Source organism: Artemia franciscana, chromosome 6 (assembly GCF_032884065.1).
Source record: "Artemia franciscana chromosome 6, ASM3288406v1, whole genome shotgun sequence".
Classification (NCBI taxonomy): domain Eukaryota; kingdom Metazoa; phylum Arthropoda; class Branchiopoda; order Anostraca; family Artemiidae; genus Artemia; species Artemia franciscana.
The window spans coordinates 13,399,650-13,419,686 of NC_088868.1; the positions used below are offsets into that span (position 1 = coordinate 13,399,650).

The 20,037-nt window shown below is 33.4% G+C and overlaps 1 protein-coding gene across 3 annotated transcripts in view; it reads right to left on the reverse strand.

The window, feature by feature from the left end:
* The window catches only part of LOC136028074 (uncharacterized), a 295,077-nt gene that overhangs the window by 212,979 nt on the left and 62,061 nt on the right, over nucleotides 1-20,037 (reverse strand). For all 3 annotated transcript variants that reach the window (XM_065705682.1, XM_065705681.1, XM_065705683.1), the window contains exons 14-16: nucleotides 19,519-19,634; nucleotides 18,065-18,166; nucleotides 5,702-5,924 (exon numbers count right to left, since the gene is read on the reverse strand). In XM_065705682.1, the coding sequence (XP_065561754.1) occupies nucleotides 5,702-5,924; nucleotides 18,065-18,166; nucleotides 19,519-19,634 (441 nt within the window). The remainder of the gene's footprint in view (nucleotides 1-5,701; nucleotides 5,925-18,064; nucleotides 18,167-19,518; nucleotides 19,635-20,037) is intronic.

The following is a 20,037-nucleotide window of genomic DNA, read 5'->3' on the forward strand; positions in this document are numbered from 1 at the left end:
ATACATAATGAGTCAGAGGTAATAGGCTTGAGAAAGTCTGTGCAGGATTTCGATTCTAGTTGATAGAAAAGCATCGCCAAGTGATGAAAACCATGCTGTGACAAAGAATGGGCCCAGGATTGCGCAAAGCGCAATCCTTACTGGAGGTCCCACGGACTTCTTGGTGTCAGGCTCTAAGCCAGCTTAAGCGCTTTGCTGTAGACATGGGAAGATGTGTTGGTCCCCGTCCTGCATTGGTATCTGGGATCATTGCTTTTCCTGAGGCCAAAGTAATTTCAATGCTTTAAAGAACATGAAAATTGGAACTTGGAATATTTTGACTTTAAAAAATAACTATCATATCGACATTTTAACTGACTAATTCAGACGATTTGGACCAGCCTTATTAGGAGTTTCAGAAAGTCCTATCCCATGGGTAGGAAGCATGACATTAAGTGATATAGAATTTTGTCAACCAGGCAAGAAGGACAGGGTAGTAGGGCTAACGATGAATAAGGAAGCTGCCGAGTCTTTTTTAGGCTGGGAAGGTATTAACAATAGAATGTTAATCACTCATTTTGTGACTAAAAATTTCAGGGTATTAGTTATAGTAGAATATGCCCTTGAAGAGCCGACTGACGGAGAAGCTAATGACTCTGATGAATTTTACTTACAATTACAGGAGTAAACAGACAGGGTTTTAGGTAAAAATATAGTGTTTTATTAGGAGATTTTAACGCCCAGGCCGGTAGAAATAAGGATAGATAACAATCTAATTATAACCGATGCGGTGTTTGGTCATAAAATGGCCCATAATTTAACATGGTGTTCAAGCGATGGTAAGACAACATACCTTATTGATTATGTTATTGTAAACCGAAGACTGACAGGATCAATAAAAGATACTAGGGTATACAGGTGTGCTGTTATTGATGTTAAAAGTAAAGATCACCTTCTGGTAATGGCTAAGGTTAATTTAAAGTTGAAAGCTTGGCAATGTAACTATCTCCAGGGAAACTATGATGCTAGTAGACTCCAGGATGAGAATTTGAGAGGAACTTTTTAGGAACAGTTGAATATTAAACTGGAGGGTTTAAAATTAGACAAGGCGGAAAATGGGTGGAATAATTTTAGGAAAACAATTTGTGAAGTTGCTAATGGTGCATTAGGGAAAAAAATTACGACTGCAGTTAGGCATATTAGCGGAAAGGTTTTTTGTTTAATAGAGAGGAAAAGGGACTTAACAGGAATTATCTGAGAGACAGATCATATGAAGACAAAAAGAAATGTAAGAAAAGTGGAGAAAGTATTAAAATATGAACTAAGGAGGCGTGAAGTGGAGGCCATGAATATAACTGCCAAGGCTCTGGAAGATGCAGCTAGACGACATATTAATAAAATATTGTCCTGTGGTGTTAATAAATTCAGAGGAGTAGTCAATCTAGACTTTTCCCAGTTAAAGATTGGAACAGGGCGACAATTAGTGATAAGGAAAGCGTTAAAGAGATATGGGCAAAACATTTTGAGAATGTGCTAAACCGAGATTAACTTGAAGGAAAAGATAAGGAAGAAAATGAAAAGTTTGTGATACCTTGGATGTGAAGGGAGATTTATTTTGTGAGGGAGAATTAGCGACAGTACTAAAAGGATTAAAATATAACAAGGCTTCAGGTGCTTATAGTGTGGTAAATGAGTTTCTTAAGTACGGCGTCTCTGAGGTTATAAATTAGCTACTGAAGATAATGAATATGATTTTTGAAAAAGAGGAAGTACCTAGCAATTTTAGGAAAATCTTAATTAAATCACTATGTAAGAAAGGTGATAAGAGTGAGTGTGGTAAATATCGAAGCATTAGTTTGGTCTCTTTAGGCAGCAAATTACTTTGTAATATGATAATCTCTAAACTGAGAGATGTTGTAGACAAATTTTTAAGAGAGGACAGTGCGGTTTTAGAAAATGTAGAGGATGTGTCGACCGAATTTTCACTCTTAGGTTGATAATTGAGAGGTGCCTGAGTTATCAAACACTTTTAGTCGTCAGTCTTATAGATTTTGAGCAAGGGTTCAATTCTGCTGATAGAAGAACTTTAATATAGGTTTCATCCTTGTATGGTATCCCCCTTTATATAGATCATTTTGATGGATTTTATCTTAAGAAGCACAGAAAAGGCAATGGGAGACCATGGAATCAAATGGGGAGGGAAAAATCTCCTGGACTTACATTATACTGATGATTTAAGCATTCAAGATGAAAACGCGAGCAAAATGAATGAACATTTAGAGGTTTTGCCAGTTCAGTGCTAGAATAGGTTTAAAACAAATGTTAAGAAGATTAAGTCACCGAGGCTAGGAATGTGTGAAGATGAAAAGGTGACGTTTGGTAACAAAACGATTGATCAGATGGACAGCTTCATTTACCTTGATAGTATTATTAGTTAAGATAGTGTGAGCAGTGAAGATTTTAAAGTAGAATAGCCAAGGCTTAGGACGTTTTGTCACAGTTAAAAAAGTTTGGAAGAATAGGAAGGTAAGAACAAGATTAGAGTATAGGAAGCTACAGTGATGACAGAGGTCAAATGTGGCTTGGAAGCATGGGGACTCCGAAAAGCGGATGAAGATTTGCTAGATGTTTCCAAGAGAAATTGCCAACGGATTGTTCTGGGCACCCGGCTGACTGACCGCATTTAAAACAGTAGGCTGTACGAAAAGAGTAGTTGAATCCCGCTTTCTAGGGCTATGATGAGAGAAAGGTTGATATTGGCTAGGGCACGCTCTGTGGATGAAGGATTACATATTGCCAAAGATTGTCCTTTTCAGCCAACTGTCTAGGGCTAAAAGGAAAGCAGGTTGTCCGCGGTTAGAGTGGGAGGATGTTATAAAGTTAGATTTAAAAAAACGGGAAGTTCCAGGAAGGCTGTAAAGAGGGGGGCTTTGAAGAGACTGGGATGGAGGAGGAGTGTGTGTAGCTGTGCTGGCCTCAAATGGCTCGATGCTGCGGTGAGTTATTAGTAGTAGTAGCAGTAGTACTGATTATAATAAATATTTGTATAAGAAATACTAAATTATTGAAAATTTCAGTGCCCCCCCGGAAGTATTACGGTTTCTGGCTATTTTTCATGTGGAGATGTTTCGGCGGAGTTAGCCAGGGATGATTTTCCGCATGTTTTGATTTCTGGGAAATAATTTCCACGGAAAGGGCATTTATGGAGTGATCAAGAAACCGATTAGAGATTGAAGTCTTATTCAAATGAAAGAATGCTAAGAAAGAATGCTTTCTGGTTCAAACGTACGCAAGCATTTTACAGGGAGGGGGGATTCTCAGCGAGATGGAAATTTCTGGAGGAAATTTGATAGAGGGTAGGTTTATTTTACGTTGGACGAAATTTCAACGAGGGATTTTTCCATGTATGAAGGGTTGTCCCCTCTATAATACCATGCTCTTTACCCTAAAGTTTGACTGTTCGTTCCAATTTTTAAGAGCGTTTACTGAAAGACGAGGGGTGTTTAATTAGACTAGGAAGCTTTTTAAAATTGCTAACAGCTTTAGTGTAAAGACCAAGGTGATGAGGAGGGGCAACGCTTCATATTCGGAATAATCTCCAAAAATTAATATGCAAATTTCGTTTTAATTTTTCATGTACGGTGAGCCAAATTCGAACCTGCATTAGTTGAAAAACGTTCAGAAATTAAATAAAAAAACAAGTTTTTTTAACTGAACGTAAGGAGAGACACTAGAACGAACAGAAATTACTCCGTATATAAAAGGGCTGTCCCCTCCTCAATACTTCGCTCTTTACGCTAGAGTTTATAATGTTTTAAAAAGTAGAGTTGCGACAAAGTGTCAAATTTTAGTGTAAAGAGTGAGGCGTTGAGGAGAGAGCAACCCCTTTCGTAATAATTTCTGTTCGTTTAAGTTTTAATGTTGATCCTTACTTTCAGTTGGAAAAAACCTGCCATTTTTTGTTTAATCATACAACGGCACAACCAATTCTCTTGGGAAAACATTGAAATGCTGCTGATTTTTAATAGCCGAAAATAGCCAGTAGTTTTTTTTACTTTATCTAGAGGCTGAGCCCGTGTAATTACAAATCTAGATTTTTGTAGTAATCATTTATGTCACCGGAACTTTTTTTATATTAGTAAATGTTTGGAAAAAAGATTATGCAAAATACTCTTTAATTACAATTGTTGTTACGGAACTTTGACAAAACGAAGAATTAATTAATTTGAGCAAAAGAAAGGATCGGAGATATCGAAATCGGTATAGAACGATAAAAAATTGATATATCGCTGAATCAAATTATCGCCCAACGCTTCCAATTTGAAAGGAAACATCTGATCGTAAAACTCATTTAATAACGGACTTGAAGCAAAACACCAAACAGCTTTGGTTGTATGACCTAATTCCCTATAGGCAGTTATATTGCCCCTGCATACACTTTGTCAACGTAGCGGTAACCAGCGATGCGGCGGTAAAATTTGACGTAAAGTATGCAGATAATGTACAAAATTTTTTATAGGTTCTGACTATGACTAACTTCTCCAGGGTTAGCCAGAGCTTTTCAAAAAACGTAGCTCGGATAAGAACTGAGATAATATTTATTTCTAAAATGTCTATCACAAGCTCCCGAAGCTCTGAATTCACGTTTAGAGTAAAAACTTAAGGGAAAATTTTCATAAAAACGGAAATAATTGAGAAAAAATACTAATAAAACGCTGATTAAGCTGAAACAAGCAGTCTACATGATGGAGGGGGGAGTCAGTTTTTGGGAAGCGTGGTGTCAGTGAGGAGAACAGAAAAATATACAATATGCACTGTTGCAAAGTTTTTGGGAAGCACAAATGTATTTCAAAACTTTTCTTATCTTCCGAGGTTAGTTATTCTGAGGAGGCTGATTTTAGATATTACACAATATCTACATTAAAAGATATTCAAATATTACTTCCATAGAAAATGTAGACACTTATAAAGCAAGAATAAAAAGAGAATATTTTCTAATATGGTGGTGAATAAGAGACTGTAATTGATTTAGGATTCTGGGGAAGTAGAGGAGAGGAGTGTCCAATCAGTGAATGATTTAATCTATCTGGAAGTTTCACTCGAAAAGTTTTGGCTCTTTTTATAATTTTGCAAGTGAATCCAGAAAAGATAGAATTAACTTGAAAGAACCAAGATTTATTGATTTCTCTTGACCTTACCATAGTTATGTAATATATATTTGTAAAATTTTTTAAGAATTTGTAAAATTCGATTGTTTCTATGATTTTCATATATACCTAAATATTAAAAAATTAACTTGGTGAAGTCAAAAGATTTAAAAATCTCGGAGACTATTCATGGGCCTGTCACCGTACTGAGAGTTCAGCAATATCCCAAGGTTCACCTCCGGAAAGCCTCAAAGTTTGAACAAATTCCAAGATATTTTATGCTGATAATAAATGCAACTAAAATTCCTTTGAGAGTAATATTTAATATACGTGATTTTCTAAGATCGCAAGCCAAAGAGTTGAATTCAAAATTGTTTTGATCTCGTTTATGACTTGATTTAACCTCTTCTTATTCTTACAGAAGGACAAGGCGTTCTTCGCGTCACCTGTCATCTAAATTAAGATATTGATCTGTTTAACCATAAGCCCCCCAAAAAGCCTCTAATATAACCTCTGATTCTATTCAGTTATACCGGCATAAATTAATATTATATTATTTCAAATTCAAAATATACCTTCATAATTTCCCATTGAATATTGCTCAATAGGTCCAAAATATTCATTGAGAAAAACCCTTTCTGGATGCTCACAAGCTTCTTCAGGTGTTAAAATAGGTTTTCTTACATCTGCATAGGAAATCTTCACATGTTTGGCTGCTCTATTTGCAATCATTTGCGAAGTAGCTACTATTAGGCCAACTGGTTGGCCGGCATATAAAATTTCCGAATCGGCAAAAATCTGAAAAATTAGACGACATAAGTAAAGTATTGAAGAACAATCACTTATATCTAAATTTTGGAACTCAGCTTACAAAGGCATTTATTTTTGCTCAAAAATACGTTAATCATTTTAGACTCTTGCTGACAGAACGTGAAAAGTAAGTTCAAACGCCAGATACTTTATTTTTTTGCATGTCAGGGAGGCAACAAACAAGGCCCTGATTTCTCGGTTTTTTCCCCTTATTTCCGATCTAAATATTGAAAAGTATTTATAATAAATCATCAAATACTAAATACTAAATAAAAGGGACGGAGTAATTTCTACGTTTTATTTCTATGCCAAATTGTAACTGATTAAGATGGGCATCAGTTCGCTGTTGCCAAACCTCTATTTACCATAGTTTTTTTACTGAATCATTTTCACCATACAGTAAGGATCAGATCCTTCAACCATTTTTATTAATTTAACTTATTATTCCCAATAATTGACTTTTTATTCCAATTCACCCTAAAACTGGGATAGATTTGTGTGGGAATAAATCATAAAAATGTCGAAAGCCCATGCAATTTGACGGTCTATAGATACACAGGAAAGGTAGTCAAAGTAAAGAGTTTTATATTTCCTAGTTGAAGCATACAGATTATTCATTTAGCCCGTGTTAATGAGCAGAAATTAGCACGAGTAGGGCTCAAAAGCTCTGTACCTTCCCAAGGCCAGAACATAAATTTACAGTTTACTGAATATTAAAACAAGTTAAAATACGGTCTAACTCCAAAACTCTTGGAAGGTTTATGTCCTAACACAAAATTCACGAAAATTTGAGAATAAAGAAAAGCTATGTCCTTTTCGAGTATATTTTGTATATTAACCATGTTATTCTAGGTTACATGGGTTGACTTTGTCTTCTTCAATTTTACTGAAATAATGAGAGACATCTATGGTAAGAACTACTTGTTCGTAAAACATCATACTTGAAAATATCATAAAATATCATACTTTTTGCTAAATATTACAAGGTGGTCGTATAAACTTCGGAGGGGACTCATTCTATAGGAAATTGGAAGTTCTATAGCCCTTTTTTGAGAATCAAAAATGATTGGAGGCGAAAGAAACTTTCAAAAAGCGAAAAAAAAAAATCATTCATTTTTGCTACGTTTTTACAAATCGGACGAACATTTCGGAGAGTCTTTATTTAAACTATTATTATTTAAATTAAAATGCCTTTTGTCTAATCTTTTCTAACAAAAGTAAAACAGTTCAAAATAGGGATGATACCTTTTTATTGACAGTGAATAGATATAAAATTATTTAACTGGATATTTCGAACACATATACAGTGTTCATCATCAGCAGTAAAACTCTGCTGAGTTTTACTGCTGATGATGAACACTGTATATGTGTTCGAAATATCCAGTTAAATAATTTTATATCTATTCACTGTCAATAAAAAGGTATCATCCCTATTTTGAACTGTTTTACTTTCGTCATGGAAAGGCAGTGTGGTCTTCGAAGTTATCTAATCTTTTCTATGTTCAAATATTTGAAACAGTGGTTTCTTATATACTCAGCTTTCAACCTTTGCCATCCAAGGCACGTAATTAATAGTAAGTAGGTAATTAGTAAGTAATAACGTGAGCAGGTAATCATAGTTACAGTAATAGCTTCAATCTAATAAAGAGAAAACTGTACCATATAGCAAACGAAACCTTACAAACAAGTTTTGAAAATACTAAATAGTGAAGAAAATTTTTGACTTTTGTCATATAAGGCAGACGATTGATAGTAAGCAGATAATTAGTAAGTAATAACTTGAGCAGGTAATCATGGTTGCAGCAATAGCTGCAACCTAGTAAAGAGCAAACTACACCCCATAGCAACCGAAAGCTTATAAACAAATTTTGATAAACTAAATAGTGAGGAAAAATTGCTGGTTACAGATGATTCAAAAGTAATAACTATTACATAAAGTAAAATTTTAGCACGAAAACAAATTTTTTGGAATTTCAAAGAGGAGCAAAAACCCATCGGAATGAAATTTTTGAAGAATTTTTTTTGCGTCTGTAGTAGTGATATGTACCCTTCTTTCATTTTTTTTTTTTTTTGCAGGGCTACAAGGCAACCCAAGAACACATGGATATATTTAATTGCTTATTTTAAAGTTAACACTCATATCTTTCTGGTTTTTATAAATTTGGTTCGATAACACTAAAGTAAAATGAAAATTTTCACAAAAACAACATTTTTTGGATAATAACTAAAACGACACAATTAATGAAATAGATACTGATTTTTTATTATAAATTTTGAATAATTCTTGTAATTTGCACTGAATACAAGCATATTTTTATAATTTAAGTTAATTTTCACCAAATAAATTAAAAGTTCTCCGTAATTAGAAAGTGGTGTCTTAAGTTAATAATTAACAATAGAAAAACTATTAAAGAAGATAGTGAGTTTGCTCAAAATATTTCTTTTTTTTCTCCCAAAGCATGTTCGATCAAATATTTGTATTATAGTGCCTATTGAAAGCTATACGTAATATAAACTTCTATATAAACTATACTATAAACTTCTGACATACATTTCGAGTATTTCTTGAATTTTATGTCAAATATTTACAAATTTTTATCATTTAAATATACGCTTTCCAAAACAGATTAAAAAGACAATAAAAAACAATTTAATTATCAGAAGATTATAATACATAGAACAATAAATCTGTTGAAAAAGACAACGAGCTTAGTCTAATATTTACGTTCTAATTCCCAATTGCCAGAAATGAGTCATTGCGGTCACTGAAGTCCTTTATTGGAATCTTAAAGTACTTCATGAGACATTTGAATGAGAGTAGAAGACAGAATTTTATGAATACTAGATCCAGAAAGCACCCAAGGAAGGGGGTGGGGGGTATTAAGGCCTCCCCTGAGGGCTCTTGTGGTAAAAAAGTGGCATATGTCCGGTACTACAGAAAACTTATCATTTTGATCTTCGCAAACCGCAAATTTGCTTCCTTCAAACAAGCATTGGCCTTTTTGGCAGGAACAACTTGCATCTATCGTTCTACGTATAGTTATTTCTGTCCAAAAATAAATGAAAACTCTTCCAAGAACAGACTTTAGGGTACCACACCCCGTTCTCCCGCAGCTAAATTTCTTGGTGCATCCATGACTAGGCCTCCGTTATCATGCTTCGTTTGAAGGCAGATACTTGGGTTGAAGCAAAATAATAAATTTGAGTTGGGTAATAGGCTCCATCAGGAAGAAGCTCGTGAAGATAGTTCCATATAGAACAAGAAGGCACTTAAGATATGTACTAAAACAAAAAACATGAAATGTCCTTATTCAAATCCCGGTAAAAAAACAAAATATCTAGGAAGTATTTGCCCCCCTCCCCCACTTATGTAAAGTTCATGTTTTGGCCGTGAAAATTTGACTAAAGTATTTCTAACACCTATACAAAGTAGTTTACTGTATAGGGACATCTTCATTGTCGATGTGCACAAATGAGAAAAAAAAATTGCATAAAACTTTTGCGGGAAAAGGAGCTAAGTGCTGATCGCTGCAAAGGTTAACAAAGGACTAATGTAGTGGAAAAACAAGATGGAGACATTTAGTGGAACTACCCCCCCCCCCTCCTTGTCCCACTACTAAAATTTTAGTGAACTACTAGGCAGCAAAATTTTTGCATAATTTTTGACCCGCATAATGCTGAAAGACAGATTTTTGAGTCCTTTAGTAGGCCATGATCTGTGACCAAAATTGGGCCCAAAGTTGCAATTAGAAAAATTTAGGAGATAAGTCAAAATTAATTGATTAATTTTCCCTGAAAACTATTTTTCATTAATTAATGAAAATTATTATTGGTCGATTTGTAACGAAAATATACAATTTCGGTTGATTCTTCTGTGGGGATTCTTTTGTATATTAAATAAAAAAACTAATTTTTTTAGCTGAAAGTAAAGAGCGACATTAAAACTTAAAACGAACAGAAATTACTCCGTATATAAAATTGGTTGCCCCCTCCACAATCCCTCGCTCTTTACGCTAAAGCTTTTAATTGTTTTAAAAAGTAGAATTGTGGCAAAGAGTAAAACTTTAGCGTAAAAAGCGAGGGATTGCGGAGGGGACAACCCATTTCATATACGGAGTATTTTCTGTTCGTTTTAAGTTTTAATGTCGCTCCTTACTTTCAGCTAAAAAAATTAGTTTTTTTTATTTAATATCTGAACGTTTTTGAATTAATGCATGTTTGGTTTTGGCTCTCCGCACATAAATTATTAAAATGAAATTTGTATATTAATTCTTTTTTGGCTAAATGGCTTTCTCTTAGTGTTGATCAGACGATTTTGAGAAATAAGGGGTAGAGAAGGAGGCCTAGTTGCCCTCTAATTTTTCGGTTATTTAAAAAGGCAACTAGAACTTTTAATTTTTAACGAACGTTTTTATTAGTAAAAAATATACGTAACTTAAGAATTAACTTACGTAACAAACTTTCATAACCTTATATTTTTATTATGTATACGAGGGGGTTTGTACCCTCGTTAATACCTCGCTCTTTACACTAAATAGTAAGTTTTGTCCCAATTCTTTAAGAATGACCCCTGAATCAGAAAGGCCGTAGAATAAATAGTTGAAATTACAACAAATACTTTAGCATAAAGAGCGAGGTATTTATCTCCTCCTAAATACCTCGCTCTTTATGCTAAAGTATTATTAGAACCCCTCATATTCGTAATAATATCTGTTCGTTTTAAGTTTCAATGCTACTCCTTCCTTTCATTTGAAAAAAGTTTTCATGTTTATTTTTCATTGTTTTCTTATAGTAATGCTAGAAAATCCTGCGCCCTTTTCATTGAATTTTTCTTCCCCCATGACAGATTCCTCCAAGGAAAGATCCTCCAACATAGCCCCCTCTCCTCAGCCCCACCCCCAAACAAGATAAAATCCCCCTGAAACGTCTGTACACTTCCCAATAACCATTAATATATGTAAACACTGGTCAAAGTTTGTAACTTGCAGCCCCTCCCCCAGGGATTGTGGGGGAGTAAGTCATCCCCAAAGACATAGTTATTATAGTTTTCGACAATGCTGAACAAAATGGCTATCTCAAAATTTTGATCCGTTGACTGAAAAAAAATGAGCGTGGGAGGGGGCCTAGATGCCCTCCAATTTTTTTGGTCACTTAAAAAGGGCACTAGAACTTTCCATTTCCGTTAGAATGAGCCCTCTTGCGACATTCTAGGACCACTTGGTCGATACGATGTCCCCTGGGAAAAAGAAAAAAAAACAAACAAAAAAAAAAAAAAACAAATAAACATGCACCCGTGATTTGTCTTCTGGCAAAAAATACAAAATTCCACATTTTTGTAGATAGGAGCTTGAAACTTCGCTAAGATCCTACGACTTTTAGGGGGTGTTTTCACCTATTTTCTTAAATAAGGCAAATATTCTCAGGCTCGTAACTTTTGATGGGTAAGACTAAACTTGATGAAACTTATATATTTAAAATCAGCATTAAAATGCGATTCTGTTGATGTAGCTATTGATATCAAAATTCAATTTTTTAGAGTTTTGGTTACTATTGAGCCGGGTCGCTCCTTACAACAGTTCGTTACCACGAACTGTTTGAAAAAGACCTAATCTAAAAGATAAATAGAAAATCTAAACTAGTCATTTAATTCTATTTCCTATTGCAAGGATAAACAAAACAATTGTCCAAAATCACATTCAGCGTTTTTTTTTTTTCTAGTTGAGGGTCGTACCTCAAAATTAAAGGTCAAGAGTAGGACCAAAGCTGACGAAGAATTTTGAAATTTGTTAATTCCATTGCAAAATGATTCTCAGCTTCCAATCTTCCAAAAATTATAAGGTTTTCGTTTCATTTAGTTTATGAATCTTTGCGGAATAGGCCTACCTATTAAATTACAAACTACGTGGAATTACTAACATCTATGTAGCTGTGGGCATTCAGAATGTCTGTTTCTGCTCTCTGAATCAATATGGTTTTATTTATTTCTAAATTATTTCATCAAAGAAATTACTCATTGATTATTTCCTCTTTTGTAAAAGTCAGTGGCTGAAGGTCTATTCGAAGGTCTATATTTTACTGATATGATATCTACTCTCTATGTTGAATACTCTCTATGATATTTCAGTGACAGATGATGAGCTAGAGGATACAGGAAAAAGAAGAAGAAGAAGAAGAAAAGGATATATCACTGCTTCCCATGCCAAAAATTAATTTTCTTTGTTGCTCAAGATGGGAGGCTTTAATCTCCCAAATAAAGTTTTCGGAAATGGGTTTCCGATACCACTTTCGGTTAGTTTCGGGCTATTTTTCGAATTTTTTTTAAATTTGATTTCGCAATAAGCTCATTAAGAATAATCAAAATAGTAGTTATCAATCCTGAATCAGCTTCAAAGGGTAATTCTCAATTATTTGAGATTTTTTTTCAAAATGTATTATTCTATTTTAGGTTACTATGGGCTAGAGTTCATTTTCCACTAGGTTGCGGCGGATGCCTAAACCACGATACATGTTTTATGTCCTCGTATGTTATTTTGAAAATTTATTCTTTTTGAAAATATTTTTCTATAATTCACGCCCAGAAAAAAACTTCTATGAATGGAGATTAACAACTTGTCTTAGACAACGTCTTCCATGCACCAGCATAAAATTTTGACCCCAATTGTAAGCAAAAATTGGACTGCTGAAATACCTTTATAGTAAGCCTGCATTAGTGATATTCAACTAAATAGCGTTCCATATTTAGATACGATATAAAACGTAAGCCTTGTGAGTTAAAAGTCTTTGTTTGAAAGTAATAACAAGGTTTCAGTCAATTCTAGTCAATTTAAATTGCAATTGTAATTAATCAATCTAAATTGGTTTCTAGTCAATTTAAATTGTAAGTTGTTTCACTCGGCAAAGGCTTAAACTCAATGAAAATATTTATGATAATGTGGGTGTTAAACACCCATTTATTCCGAGGAGTCACCCAATCAGATTAGTTTTTTTTATATTTTTGTCTATTTCATGTAATTTTGATGTAATTAATTTTTTGGTCATGTAAATATGTTTTTTCTTTTCTTTTTTGGTGGTAGTCCACTTTTAAACTTTTATAGGGAATAAGAAATAAATCACTTTTAATATTTCAACACTAAATGACGAAATTCTGAGTTTAAGCAAAATTGTGCTATTTTAAAAAGTTTTTAGCATTACAAAATTTATTTTCATCTAGATTTCAAGGTAACTCAGCAGCAGGAACATCTCAAACATCGTATATGTATAGTTAGAAGTAGAAGTATACAAGTTAATTCTTTGAAGTATGACCAGGTCCATCTTTTACATTTTTCGAAGTGCAAACACCCCAACATGACTGAACCCCAGCCTTCTTCAACAGATTCAAGAATTAAGGGCTAATTCTTACATCCAAAGATGCACTAAACTCAGCAAAGATTGCTGAAGGGTTCTAAATAATATAATGAAAATGATTTTTTTTTTTTTTTATTGTAAAACAGTTCGTGGTAACGAACTGTAGTAAGGAGCGAATCGTCTCAATAGTGCCCGAAACTCTAAAAAACGAAATTTTGATACCAATAGTTACATCAAAAGAATTGCATTTTAATGCTGATTTTGAATATTTAAGTTTTATCAAGTTTAGTCTTACCCATAAAAAGTTACAAGCCTGAAAAATGTGCATTATCTTAGAAAATAGGGGAAAACACCCCCTAAAAGTAATGGAGTATTAACGAAAATCACATCATCAGATTCAGCGTATCAGAGAACCCTGCTTTAGTTTTTTTTTTTTTTAATTTGATGAAGAGTATCAAGTTTTTTTGTTTTTTGTTTTTTTTAATTTGGTACAGCAACTGATACATAGATACATAGAAAAATTATTAAAAGAAGGTTATAGATGGCGTTAAACTAGTAGATTTAAATATGATCACATGGATGATATTGTTTTTCCTTGTGACACATGATCTGTAAGTTAAAACAGTGGAGAAGCCTATAGTATAAGCAGAATTTCTAAAATTATGTTTAAATTAAAAATAAAGGGCTTTCCAAAGACAAAAGGAGAAAAAGTTTTACATGAACGTAAGGATGGGCGTAAAACTTAAAACGAGCAGAAACAACTAAAAATGTAAGGGGAACTAGACCACCGTGAAATCCCTGCTCAATTTCAACTTTTGCCTGAAAAAGGTGAAAAAAAAAACAAGACAAGGTTTTCAGAGTTAGTTAAGCCATAGTCAGGAATTGTCAAATTTTCTGTTTAAGATTTTAAGGACAATGAGAAAGCCAAACACTAGTAAAAGCCAACAAGCTACATTTGGTACATTTGGTAGTGTTGTAAATGTTAAAATTGCTCACAGTAAAATTGGGTATTTTACCAATTTTACTGTTTTATGTAATTTGCCGGTATTTTACGTATTTTACTGGAATTTAAGTATTACACCGATATTTTACATATTTTACTGACACGTTTAACGAAAATTTGGAGTTATCACCGTGCAAAACTTCCCAAAGGCAGGGAGAAACGATACGATATTGTTTGGATACGATATTTGGATACAATACGTTTGGATACGATATTGTTACTGTGATTTTTACTGAAGACATAGCAAGGCACAAAAGTGATATAATTGCTAATTGCACTCCTTAATTTTGTTGTGAAGTGTTTATGATTGACTGGCATTCCTAATTGTCATGCCATGCAGTTAAAAGCTTTCTTACAAGCTTTCTAATACATATACTTTAGCATAAAAGGGCTGAGCAAGGCAGCATTCAGCTTAATATCTATTGTGCTTCTATTTCATTTCAAGTTTTATTGTCACTCTTCACATTCGTGTATAAAAAAAAAAAAAAAAAAAAAAAAAAAAAAAAAAAAAAAAAAAAAAAAAAAAAAAAAAAAAAAATAATATAAAAATCTCATAACTATCTCAATCAGATTGACATCTTCAAGAAATTAGTGAAACCTAGATCAGACAATTCATCTTTATGGCTTTAGGTACCCCCCCCCCTCACCTATATACACAACGATTCACTGATTTCCCCACTAATACTTGAGCGTAATTTTGCAACACTGTACATAAATTAATGACGTCTCAAAAGATTCAAACCAGTCAAGTTTAGATTAAAAACAATTTAATGATAAAAATAATGAAATAATTAACATACTGTAAAATGTGTCTTACCACTGTCATCATGATGACAGCCAAAACTAAGCTTACAAAATTCACATTAAAACACAATTCTAATGATGCCTGTAATTAATAAAAAAAAATTGGCTATATTCATAGTCCAAAAGCCTTCATAAAAAAGTTTTTATAATTATTCAATATGAATCAAACAGTTCGTATTATGGACCTTTGAGAAAAGAGTAATTCCTGTCAATAGTAAATGTAAATCTAAAAAAAAAAAAGAAAAATCCAAAGAATATGCTTTTTATGGTGGTGATTTCAAATACGGAAAGATTAATTTAGTTGAAGATGACCCGTCAAAGGTAGGGCTGTTCAAATGGAGAGGGGGAGCAAGCTGCTCCTGGCACTATGGCTGGGGGTCACAGCTGGGAGGAAACAGTGGCTGGGAGACACCATGGCTGGGGGTTCTAGAGCTTGTTGCTATATATGTTTGAGTTGGGACGGGGCAGCGTAATCAATGTTGCCACGGGGACCACCAACCATAGGAACGGTCCTGGTCAAAGGTAGTGAGCTTCATGAGATTTGCCAAATTTTAGAAAAGGGAGATAACACGCCCAGAGGGATTAATGATTTTGAGAAAACTTACACCTTTAAATTTGAAATAACAGAGAACTCTATGACATAGGAATCAGGACCTTTTCAAGAAAAAGCAAAAAAGTACTTTTTTCGCAAAAAGATGGTCATGGATGCGTGCTTATTTGTTTTCTTTATGTTTTTATTTATTTTTTTTTATTAGGAGTGATCGAAACTAGCTTACTAGGAATTATCGAAATTACTTACTAAAGGAGTGATCTTACTAGGAGTGATCAAAATTACTTACTAACTTCACTAGGAGTGATAGAATCTCACTAAAATCAGGTCTTTGGCACCCAAACCGGTAGTATTTGGGATCTAAGGCAAGGCTAGGAGTGTTTTTAATTTTGGGACCTGAAGACAGCCTGATAGCAGCTTGCCAATCCTAGAGCCCTAGGATATCCAATATATTGGATTTCAGTAATGACCATTTTGTTTTTATTTGGCTTTAAAAGGTGGGTCCTTGATGGAGAGGTAGCAGTAGTAACATGACGAAGATAAATCAAAGGTAGGAAGTTGTTTATTGTTTTAAAAAGTTGAGTTGTGAGAAAGAGTCAAACTATAGCGTAAAGAGTGGGAATTGAGGATGGGACAGCCCCTTTCATATACAGAATAATTTCTATTCGTTTTAAGTTTTAAGAGGTTTGGCTTTAAAAGGTGGGGACTTGGGGAAGTTTTTTTCTGCTTTTATTATCTGTTAAAGCAACCATTGATGTATTATGGAAAAAATAATTTATTTATTCCTATGACTTTATATTTTTTCATTCCTTGATGGAGAGGTAGCAGTAGTAACATGACGAAGATAAATCAAAGATAGGAAGTTTTATATTGTTTTAAAAAGTTGAGTTGTGAGAAAGAGTCAAACTATAGCGTAAAGAATGGAAATTGAGGATGGGACAGCCCCTTTCATATACGGAATAATTTCTACTCGTTTTAAGTTTTAATGCCGCTCCTTACTTGCAGTTAAAACATTTATTTATTTATTTAATACATACAAAGAATGGGAACGGGTGGGTCCCCTTCTTTAATTTTTTCTAATAAATCGATTTGAAAACCCTGAAAATTAAGGGAGTAAGACTATTTCGTGATATTTCAGACCCTACCTCAGAAATAATCCAAAGAGTCCTCTTCTTCATGGATGATTCCAATCATTGAGGAAAAATAAAAGCACTTCCTTACAAAATATTAAAAATGTAAATAAAACAGAGATTAAGGGGGGATCTGTCATCCCGTTAGCGTTTAAGAGAGTCCTTAGTCAAACAGTTCATATTAACCAACTATAACAATTTACACTGAAACTCGAACAAAATTTTAAAAATGAAGAAACGAAGCTGACATCAGCTTAAAAAACGAAGTTTTGTTTTCAATACATGGATCAACAGAATCTAGTATTTAGGCTGATTCTAAATGTGCAAAATTATGCTCTTTTTATTCTATCATTATAAGTAAGTAGCATTTGAAGAACTATCATGATTCTATAACTATGATGAAAACTATCTATGATTATTTTAGGAGAAGAAGTTTAACACCTCCAATCAGAGTCTGATCCTGATTAAAATTATGAAATGAAATTCAACAGAACCCTAAACAACTATCGTAAAAAATACAGAAGAGAATGATTTACTTTTCTAAGTAAAGACGGTAAATATACTAAATAAGCCCCTTTTCTTGAAAAATTGTTATGGAAATGTAAAACGTTAATGTAAATAGTAGGAATTGCGAGGCTATGGCTCGTATATAGGATAACTTTGGATATAGTATTAAAAACAAACAGAGATTAAATAATTTTTCTTCATAAAGTCAACAGCGACATTAAAACTCAAAACGAATAGAAATTGTCCTGTATATGAGGTAGTCTGTACCCTACCGTTTCCTTCTACTCGTTAGGCTACACTTTCACCTCTTTTCTTAATGATTCAAGAAAGAATATTCTAATAGATAGACACTGTGAATCCATTGAAAAGTATATTTCAAAATACTTCAAGAGTAGAAGATCTTAATTATGTATATTTCACTTAGAAAACAAAATTGTCAATGCGAAGGCTACTAAATTTAGTTGGTAAGTAAAAAATTACCAGCAATCACCAAATGTGCATATTTTTTGCACTTAAACAAGCTTTCAATAGAAATATAGTAAAAATTAGCGTACAGAGTGGGAGTTGTAGGAGGATGGTAGACCACCTCATATAGAGGATAATAACCATTGTTAATCAGCTCTAAATTTGCATTAGAATAATTTGATTTCATATTGCCTTGCCCCAAAAACCAGGAATTATTGAATTAGTTTTAACTTATTTTAAGTAAAAACTAATTCACTAAACTAAACCAAGAATTGCTTAACTTCTTTAAAGGTAGTTTTCAGAATTAATAACAAAAATTATATACCTGTTCTTCTTCAACAGCAAAAGGAGTATGGATAGAACTGTGAAAAGCGTTCATCCCTGGAATATCTTTAGCAGTCAAAAACCGAATCACGCCTTCAATTTCCTGGAAGTACAAAAAGTGAGTGCGTTCAGAAAGACTGCTTTGACTGCATTTTTTATCAGGTTTGAGTCTCTTTTTTTAAAAATAAGATAGTGAAGTAATTCAGAAGAAAAAGAAGATCAAGGAATTCAGCCTAATATTCTTGAGCTCATAAACTGTCAGAGGTCAATGATGATGATAAGGTAGTGAATGGAATCACTCTAGTACATCTGCCTTAGATCTAACCACCTCTGCATTGTCAATGTATTGCAACAAGTCGTAAATTAACTAAAGGTATTTTTTTAGCTCTTTCTTGTGACTGACCCTTGTAACTCATTTTTTATTTCCTCGCTAGAAAAAGTCCCTCGATGAGTGCCTGGCTTCTACTGCCTCATTAGGCTATTACCAGTGAAAGAAGATATTTTTCTACTACTTATTATTCCTACTTTAATGACTGGCATCACCATTAACCAATGCAACACAATTAAACATTTAGGTGGAAATTAAAAAATTTCGGAGGAAGGATAGCCGTGATGCCATTAAGAACATGCTCATATGCTCATGTTTCCACAGATAATATCCCTCAAAATTTCAAGCTTTGCTTATACCCCCCTGCTTTTGAATATCTATAAAGATTTTTGTAGCTACTTTCATTGAAAAAAGTTCTCCCAAAAATAAACAATGAAAACAGTTTTGAATAAAAACAACTGTAAATAGGAATGAAAACATAGTTATTGAAAATGAATTTGACATTCGGAGTTTTAAAAAAAAAGTATATCTTCTTTGTTTTTCATTTATCTCTTTCTTCTTGTTATTTATTCACGAACATGATATTGTATAATGTCCACGAGACTGCCTATAGAACGGTATTGAATAGGATGGGGCATAGCTCGGATATAAGATCTAATTGGAACAGGGTGTTGTTTAGCCCGTGGATTTAATTTTGGAAATTGTATGATTAGTCTAAAATGTTTTTTCATAAAATTATAAAAGCAGACTAGAATAACTTTGGCAAATTTTCCTATGGGGGGTAGTCGTTGAGTCAGATGAGAAATAGAGGGTAGAGAGTTTGTCAAATCGTACATGTGCTGTAGTCTCTGTAATTGCAATTATACAGAATCCTTAATTCATCCGCTAATATTCTGGGATTTTAGGTTCACTCCAACCCCAAAAAAATGAAAAACGAAACAAAGGTTTAAATTTTGGTATATATGCAACCCTGTCCAATATACTACGGAACATTCATGAATCCAAGTCAATGCTTGTATGTACTATATCTGCACTTTCGTCAAAACTTAATCATTCTGAAAATAAATTGCACATTTCTTTACAGAGACTACATTTGTCTGTAAGAAAATGCAATTTGTCTGACTTACTAAAGCTTCTCTAGGATCAATTTCGGCCAGTTTGGCCGGACCACATTCGGTAACAACTATGGCTCCATAAAGCTGTGTTGGTAACGCTGGTATATCACTTATAAATTGAGATTCACCTGGAAGATTATGTGATTAATAGGTTTAATCGTAATTAGATTAATGGTTATTAATCAAATCATTTATTGGGAGAAGAGTCGGCTTTGTTTTTCTATTTCTCCACTATTATCAAGTAACTAAATTCAAATCAACCGGGCAACATTTTTTTTCTATATAGAAACTACAAAAAAAAAATTTTTAATCTATGTTGGATTTTTCAGCATAAATGTCAATTCAGAATTCCATTTTTTGGGGTAGAACACCTTCCAATTAAAGTTTGACAGTTGATCATATTTTTCAGCCAAAATTCTTGAAATTCAGAATTTTCTTGTAGGACAGGAATTCATATTCACTTCGTAGAACGTTGTGCACTTTATATCAGCTTCTTTCAGGACCACGCTGAATAGTAGAGCTATTCTGAAG